Source organism: Microcaecilia unicolor, chromosome 9 (genome assembly GCF_901765095.1).
Source record: "Microcaecilia unicolor chromosome 9, aMicUni1.1, whole genome shotgun sequence".
Classification (NCBI taxonomy): domain Eukaryota; kingdom Metazoa; phylum Chordata; class Amphibia; order Gymnophiona; family Siphonopidae; genus Microcaecilia; species Microcaecilia unicolor.
Window position 1 is genome coordinate 86059268 of NC_044039.1, and position 9280 is coordinate 86068547.

Sequence of the window (9280 nt, forward strand, 5' to 3'; positions counted from 1 at the left end):
GAGGAGTCGAAGATGACTCCGAGGTTGCGGGCAGATGAGATGGGGAGGATGAGGGTGTTATCAACTGAGATCGAGAGCGGAGGAAGAGGAGAAGTGGGTTTTGGTGGAAAGACGATAAGCTCGGTCTTGGCCATGTTCAGTTTCAGGTGGCAGTTGGACATCCATGCAGCAGTGTCGGATAAGCAGGCCGATACCTTGGCCTGGGTCTCCACGGTGATGTCTGGTGTGGAGAGATACAGCTGGGTGTCATCAGCATAAAGATGATACTGGAAACCATGAGATGAGATCAGTAAGCCCAGGGTAGAGGTGTAGATTGAAAAAAGAAGGGGTCCAAGGACAGATCCCTGGGGAACTCCAACAGAGAGCGGGATGGGGGTGGAGGAGGATCCATGAGAGTGTACTCTGAAGGTGCGGTGGGAGAGATAGGAGGAGAACCAGGAGAGGACAGAGCCCTGGAACCCAAATGAGGACAGTGTGGCAAGAAGTAAATCATGATTGACAGTGTCAAAAGCGGTGGATAGATCGAGGAGGAAGAGGATGGAGTAGTGGCCTCTGGATTTGGCAAGGAACAGGTCATTACAGAGTTTAGAGAGTGCTGTTTCTGTCGAGTGTAGAGGGCGAAAACTGGATTGAAGCGGATCGAGGATGGCCTGAGAGGAGAGAAAATCAAGGCAGCGGCTGTGAATGGCACGCTCAAGTATTTTGGAGAGGAAGGGTAGGAGGGAGATGGGGCGATAGTTGGAGGGACAGGTAGGGTCAAGTGATGGTTTTTTGAGGAGAGGTGTGACTATGGCGTGCTTGAAGGTGTCAGGGACAGTTGCAGTGGAGAGAGAGAGGTTGAGGATATGACAGATGGAGGGGGTGACAGTATGAGACATGGTGTTAAGTGAGTTGGTGGAGATGGGATCAGAGGAACAAGTTGTGCATTTCGAGGAGGAAAGAAGGCGGGCGGTTTCCTCCTCGGTGATATCAGGAAAGGAGGAGAAAGAGTTGGTTGGTTGGTTGAGGGAGAGGGTTGAAGGGTGAAGAGGAGGTGGCTTGATAGTGAATTCAAGGTTGATCTTTTGCACCTTGTCGCGGAAGTAGTCAGCCAGTGTTTGAGGAGAGAGTGAGGGGGGGGGTGGGAGCGGAGGGCATTTTGAGGAGGGAGTTAAGGGTAGCGAAGAGACGACGAGGGTTGGAGCTGAGAGAATTGGTCAATTGGGTGTAGTAGTCCTGTTTGGCAAGGAATAGGGAGGACTGGAAGGAGGATAGCATGAATTTGTATTGAAGGAAATCTGAATAGGTGCAAGATTTCCTCAGAGGCGTTCAGCAGATCGGGCGCAGGAGCGAAGGTAACAGATGCAAGGGGTCAACCAGGGCTGGGGATTAGTACGCCTAGTGAGACGGGAGATGGATGGTGCGAGGGTGTCCAGAGCAGAGGAGAGAGTGGCATTGTAAGAGGAGACAGCTTCGTCGATAGACTCGGAGGACATGATGGAGGGGAGGAGATTAGAAATACTAGAGGATAAGGTGGGAGGGTCAATAGCCTGGAGATTCTTGGAAGTAGTGGTTAATGTTGGGCGGGGCTGAGGGGGGATGAAGAAGTGTGAAGGTGATCAGGTGATGATCAGAGAGAGGAAGAGCTGAGGCGTGGAAATTGGAGGGTGAGCCGGAAAAGGAGAGGACGAGGTCAGACAATGGCCATTTTGGTGAGTAGGGGTGGTGGAGCACAGCTGGAGGTTGAAGGAGGATGTTAGAGTGAGGAACTGAGAAGCGTGAGAGTCGGATTTATGTATAAGTCTCCGAGAATGAGGGACGGAGATGAGGAATCAAGAAAAGCAGAAAGCCAGGCATCGAAGTCAGTGAGGAAGGAAGAGAGAGATTTATTAGGGGGGCAGTAAATGACTGCAACTCTGAGTGGCAGTGGGTAGAATAGACGGATGGAGTGAATTTCAAAGGATGAGAAGCAGTGAGATTGCGGTAGGAGGAGGGGTTGAAAACTACAGGCGGGTGAGAGTAGTAACCCGACACCTCCTCCGCGGCCGACTGGGCGGGGAGTGTGGGAGAAAAGATAACCTCCATGGCATAGGGCCGCGACTGAGGCCGAGTCATCGGGGGTGAGCCAGGTTTCAGTTAGGGTGAGCAGATGAAGGGAGCGGGAGATGAAGAGATCGTGGGTGAAGGAAAGTTTGTTGCACACGGAGCGGGCATTCCACAGGGCACACGAGAAGGGAAGGGAAAAAGGGGGAAAATTGTCCTCTTAAAATATGAATGCAGCATAAACAATTAGACCCCGGCCTTCAAGGGGAAACTGTTAAAAGTCTGAGCTTCACGTTACAACCTACACTAACTGACCTATTATCTAACCAATGTGGGACCAGAAGTAGGCCAGACAATGGGGATAAGCAGACACAGCAAAAACAAAAAGGAGGTAAAAACCCTCACGAAACCGTGGGATGTACAAACAAAAAGTGAGGAGAGTAGATGAGGATACCAACGAATGTATATTTATTGATTTAAAAATTAAAAATAGAAAAATGACACTGTGCATAAAAATGACCCGACACAGCCGTGTTTCGGCCCAAAGGCCTGCCTCAGGGGTCTTTACAACCTTGATAGATGTAACTCAATATATTTCACAATTGTTGACATCTCTTCGGAGAGGAGCATCATAAGTTCGTGTTGCCTTTTAATACATTTTATATATACTTTTTGAAGAGAGGCGACCCAAGCGGATTGTGTCTCGTTATTTTCTTTGGAGTACACATTCCGAGTTACATCTATCAAGGTTGTAAAGACCCCTGAGGCAGGCCTTTGGGCCGAAACACGGCCGTGTCGGGTCATTTTTATGCACAGTGTCATTTTTCTATTTTTAATTTTTAAATCGATAAGCAGACACAATCATCTCTTTAAGCCACCTAGATAACGTGGGCTTAAACGCCTCCAACAACTTTGTAGGACTCCCGATAAGCACAAACAATCGCTCCATCTGTCTAATGTCTGCCATAACCCTCAAATAACATTTAAGCGCCCTTGCTCCTCCAACCCAGAAGAAGAGCCGAGGACTAGCAAAATGACGGACTGAGATATATGAAAACACGACAAGACTTTGGGGAGAAAAAAAGGAACAAGCCGTAACACTACCCGGTCGTAAAACAGCAGCTTACACGAAAGCGCCTGCAATTCTGAAACTCTCCTAGCCGATGCAATAGCAACTCTCCTAGCCGATGCAATAGCGACCAGAAAAAGTACCTTGAGAGTCAGATCGTTCAATGTACAGGATGTCAAGGGCTCAAACAAAGAACGAGACAGGGCCGCTAGAACCAGATTAAGATCCCAGAAGGGAAAAATTACCCTAGTGGGTGACCGCAAGAGCCTCGCTCCCCGTAGATACCTAAGCACATCCAGGTGAGAAGCCAGAGACTTGCCCTGCACCCGACCTCTAAAATGGGACAGGGCCACCAGCTGTACCTTAACAGAGGATAAAGCTAAACCTTTTTCCAAGCCCCGTTGTAAAAAATCCAGAATCTGTTCTACAGAAGCCCGAAAAGGAAAGATATTGAAATCATTATGCAATGCCTCAAAAAACTCTCCAGGTCCTAACATAATTGAGAGAAATGGAACGACATCGAGAGCGCAGCATAGTAGACACTACAGTGGCTGAGTACCCTCTCTTAGACAACCTCGCCCTTTCAAGAGCCAGGCCATAAGACAGAACCAAATGGGGCCCAGATGTTCCACTGGACCCTGGACCAGCAGTCCAGGATCCTCCAGAAGCTTGAGAGGGGGCTTGAGAAGTAGATTCTGAAGGTCGTTGTACCAAGGCCTACGAGGCCAATCCAGAGCTATCACGATTACCCAACCTCTGTGAGTCTCTATCTTCTGAATTAGATGACCCAACAGGGGCCATGGGGGAAAGGCATACAGCAGCCCTTCCGGCCAAGGTTGAAGAAGGGCATTGATTCCTAGAGCCTTCAAGTCTTTTCGGCGAATGAAAAACCTGGGAACCTTCACGTTGGCAAACAGATTCAGGACCAGAAACCCCCAGCGACGCACCACTGTCTGGGTCGCTGCATCGCTGAGAGCCCACTCCTCTGGATCTAGAGTGGTGCGACTGAGGAACTCTGCCTGGACATTTTCTACTCCTGCTACATGAGCCACCGTGAGGGCCTGAAGAACTCTGCCTAGCTCATGAACTGCACTGTCTCCTGTTTCAACTTGAGATTTCTTGTTCCCCCTTGACAGTTGACGTATGCCACTGCCATAGCGTTGTCTAACGTTATGCGCAGTGATCGGCCTTGTAGAAGAGGGTGAAAGGCTTAGAGTGGCAGACGAATTGCTCTGGTCTCGAATAGATTGATCGAATAGGCCACTTCCTCCAGTGACCACAGGCCTTGCTTATACTGTCCTGACAGTGGGCCCCCCAGCTCTTCAGACTGGCATCTGTCATGACTACAAGCCACTGCGGAGCATCCAGAGACATTCCCTTGGTCAGTTTGGGCATCCAAAGCCACCACTGAAGACTGCTGTGCTGCTGCGCCGATAGTGGTAACCTCCACAGAAGAGAGTCTGCTGCTGCTGCTTTGTGGTGACCACCTGAAGAGGAGAGCCCTCTGTAATGACCACATGTGGGCCCTGGCCCAAGGAACTGCCTCAATTGTCGCAGCCATCGAACCCAGGACTTGGAGATAGTGCTTTGCCGACGGTAGAGACATCTGAAGGAACTGCCGGATCAGAGTATGTAACCTCCAGAGTCTGAGGATACGAGCTTGAGTAAGAAACATCCATCCCTTCTGAGTGTTGAAGCATACTCCCAGATAGTCTAAGGCCTGAGATGGCTGCAGACAACTCTTTAGCGCATTGACCACCCAACCGAGGGACTCCAGAAACTGGACCATGCGTTTTGTGTTCTGCAAGCTCTCCTGGTAGGCTTGGATGAACCAATCGTCCAGATATGGGTGGACTAAGATCCCTTCTTTCCGAAGAGCCGCCGCCACTACCACCATCATCTTGGTGAAGGTTTGAGGGACTATTGCTAGACTGAAGGGAAGCGCTCGAAATTGGAAATTATGACCAAGAATTGCAAAGTGGAGAAATCGCTGATGCAAAGGATGAATCGGGATATGCAGATAAGCCTTGGAAAGATCTAGGGCTGTCAAAACTTCCCTGAACCAGACTGCCACGATGACCAATCGAAGGGTCTCCATACAGAAGGTGGAGACTTTGAGGGCCCAATTGACCGCTTTGAGGTCTACAATCTGTCTGAAAGAACCTTCTTTATTGGGAACAACAAAGTAAATGGAATACCGACCCTGCCTGAGTTTCTCCGAGGGGACGGGAGAAATGGTATGGAGAGAGGACAGAATTTCCAGAGTGTCCCCAATGATAGCCTTGGCGCGTGACCGGCAGGGAGACTCCAGAAATGCGTCTGGAAGTGGACGCGCAAATTCTGAGGCATACCCTTCTCAAACAACCTCTAGAACCCACTGATCCGAGGTAATCTGGGCCCACCTCTGGAAAAACTGTGCCAAACGCGCTCCCACCGGAACCAGAGGCTGGGCCCTGACACCCTCATTGAGAGGACCGAGAGGGGTACTGGAATGAGGCTCTTGAGTCTTTGTTTTCTCTACGGTCCCCCCCCCCACCCCCCACCCCGATAGGACTGATTCCTTTGAAAGGACTGAGAACACTGTACTGGAACTGCGCTACCTGAACAGAAGCGACGAAAATCGCAACCCTGACCTGAGCTTGACGATGCACCCCGGCCTGAAGCTTCTCTAGGTCCTCGCCGAACAACAGCGAGCCCCGAAAAGGAAACTTACTTAGCTTCGACATAAAAACAGCATCCGCAGACCAACCTCTAAGCCAAAGGGATCTCCTAGCTGCTACCCCCAAGGCCATAGACTTGGCAGAAGCCCATAGGAGATCATAAAAGGCATCTGCTAGAAGGGCAGAACCCATCTCCAACTTAGTCACCTCAGCCTCTATGGAAGCCAGATCATCGGCAGACCTATCCAGCACTCTTTCTGACCATCTAAAGCAAGCCCTGGCCACTAGCGAACCACAAATGGCTACCTGTACTGGCAAGGCGGACACATCAAAGCTACTCTTCAACAATTCCTCCAAATGGCGATCCTGAACATCTTTAAGAACCGTGCCTCCATCTACCGGCACTATATTGCACTTTTTGACCACCAAAACAGCTGCATCCACTACAGGGGGCTTCAGAAGGATTCTATCAGCCTCTGGGACCGGGTAAAGGTGAACCATCGACTTGGCAGGCCTAAAATTTGAATACACAGGTAATGTGCCACAGTTAATGACACCTAAAGAGGTGCAACTAATTGCATCACATTATTTAGACAGGCATTTGAAGTGTCCAATTAAGTGGAATCTCACCAACTGGAGGTCATCTACTTTTCCTTTCTTTACTATCTCTTGGATTTCCTCCTGTGTGTTCTTCTCTTTCTTTTGTGAGAGTGTTTATCTTTCCCATCATTAATGGCATTCCTTTCCTACTGCTTATTTTATTAGCCTGTAAACTGCTTAGCTCTGCCATGGCAGCTTGAGCGGTCTAGAAAGTTCTAATAAACCATAAGCATAACCATTTCTGCTGGTCAGTTAACACACAGCAAATACATTTTTTATGCTTTAACTTAACGGCAACATATTAGAAATTCCCCAGTATTTTAATGCAGAGACTTTGCAGTGACTATAGATTAAATTTAAACCCTAGTATTCTGCAAAATATTACCACACTTTAGTAAATAAGGCCTAAATTAATTAAAGTCTGATCCAATCAAGAATCAGGTTTTATAAGGTTAATAGTTGTGTTTGATGCACCCAAACTATTTAAATATTGTGATTGAATTGTGCTACAGTATATAGTGTCTATAATGTTATTAACTTTGCATTGACAAGATCGTTTTTTTCTTCCAGTTACCTGGTCGAGCAACTAGTTTTGACAGTCAAGGATCCTGTTCATCACCAAAACCACCTTCTACACCATAGAAAGACCAACAGAAATGTATTTTATCAGGCATCTTAATTTAGTGTGTGTGCAGTTGAATCAAGCACATTTAGCCTCCTGATTCATGCACTGTTTTCCACCTCAAGGCATAATGTTTGGTTTCCAGAAAAAAAGCACACATATGTGATACATATTACTGTTGTCCATATTCCATCCTTAAGGGTATTTTCAATATTTATATGTATAAGTTCATCTCTTGAAGTCTAGGTAACAGTAAGTATATAGTAACAACACTTATAAAGGGATATTTCAATGCAATCAAGTGCACAGAAATCTGTAATACAGTAATCGCATCACATTGAATTAAATGGAAGCCAGTGTACCAATACAGAGCAAAAATTTTAGACTGTGTTGCATTGTGCTATCCTGAAGAAACCCTGTGATATGTTTATAAATAACCCATTTTACCATTTTACTAGTATGGCAATCTATTGGGGGGGAGTTCATGTAATTTTCTATATTTTTTATTACTTTGTTGTTTTAAACTCATATCCCTCCATTCTCATGCATCAACTACAGTGGAGACTTGTGCAAATGCATACGATCTAGATTGCCTTTAAAACCAGGTACAAACTTATTATAAACAACGTTAAATAAAAGCTATAATTAGTTATAAAGAAATTTTGCCACTAGAGGGAAACCAACATATAAGAGCAAGCAATAAACAGTAATTCAATATAATATAGATGTGGCATGTAAGAACCCATATGGTTGATGAAGCTTGCTCGATTGCCTCTTCCTGCATTATTTTACATGAGGATATCTCCCAGCTGTCTGATGTACAAGATAGACCACTTATGCTGCTCATTCTTACTAGCTGGGAAGTATAGCCGAGTCAGTCTGTAGCCTATAGGAGGAACTGGCCCCCAGTTAAATCTGAGACGTATCAAGTCTTGCTGCCATTTCCTGTTAGTTGACTTTGCTTCTTCTGGTGAGTTTAATGCAGTCATACTGCCCTTCTCTGAAAATTGATTTTGACTTTTCCCCTTTTTGATCCTCTACATTTTCATGTGATTGATCACACAGGTTTCAACAGCTAGCCTGACACTCAGGTTATTTTCCGTGACCCTTATTTATTTTACCTACTGCTTCCCCACTTTCCCCTAGCAAATTCCCCCGGATTCTATATAGTGCAGCTTGAGTTGCACGCACAAATCCGTTCATAGCTTAACAAGGCAATCAGCACCAATAATCGAACGTAACAAGCAATTATTGACATTAATTGGCATTAATTAGAATTCATACACACAACTGTCTTAAACGTATTCTATAAAATAATGCGTGTAAATTCTAAGACGCATATCTGAAAAGGGAGCATTGCCATGGGAGGGGCATGGATGGGTCATGGGCGTTCCTAGAATTTACATGCACACGTAATTTAGGTGTCGGCATTTACTCCTGGTTTTGATTAACATAAATGGCTGTGACTAAGTATAGTCACAGAAAATGAGCATTAGGCATACTTTATAAACTACACCTAGATTTAGGCGTATTCTATAAACTGCACTTAAATATATGCGTGGTTTATAGAATATATGTAGGTGTATTTTTTTTCAGTGCCAATTTTTTTTTAGGTGTGATGGAGGAGGCTCTATATATGGTGCCTAAAAATCCATGTGGAAATAAGCGTATTCTATAAGATTTAGACACGGTGTATAGAATACGCTTATTCGATGCCATAGCACCTAATCTACGCCATCTCTGTCCATTTACAACAATAAAAACGTGGTGTAAATCCCTGCAAGTAGATTTAGGCACACTGACCTGTATTCTATAATTATGCATGGAAATTTTGGACCGCCCACGAAACGCTCATAAATATGCCCATACAGACGCCCCTTTTAAACTACACTCGTTAATTTTGAACTATGCGCTTTGCAATTTCTAGAATATGCTTAGCGATTTCTGCACATAAAGTGTAATTATTGCCAATTAGTGCTCGTTATTGCTTGTTAAGTGCTATTAAAAACACTGATTACCTTGTTAAGCCAATTAAGTTACACGCATATCTCCGCGCGGAATCTAGGTGCCATATATAGAATCTGGGGGGATATATAGACTCTAGCCCATTATGCTTAAATTACGTCACAGTAAAAGACAAATCAGGTAGTGAATGAATACAGATCTTACTACCAAACCAACTACATCCACAGGTATATTGTTATTCTCTCTACCATAAACATACAAGTATAAGAAATGACAAGTTTTAGAAAGAAAATTTCTTTGAATTAACGGAATTATTACAAGAGAATGACAATATAATCCTTC

The 9280-nt window shown here is 45.6% G+C and overlaps 1 protein-coding gene across 1 annotated transcript in view; it reads left to right on the plus strand.

Annotated features, from left to right (window-relative positions):
• The window catches only part of SYT10 (synaptotagmin 10), a 232932-nt gene extending 225901 nt beyond the window's left edge, over positions 1-7031 (plus strand). Inside the window, exon 7 of the mRNA XM_030214600.1 lies at positions 6922-7031. Coding sequence (XP_030070460.1) covers positions 6922-6993 — 72 coding nt within the window. The 3' untranslated portion in view covers positions 6994-7031. The remainder of the gene's footprint in view (positions 1-6921) is intronic.
• The last annotated feature ends 2249 nt before the right edge of the window (positions 7032-9280 follow it).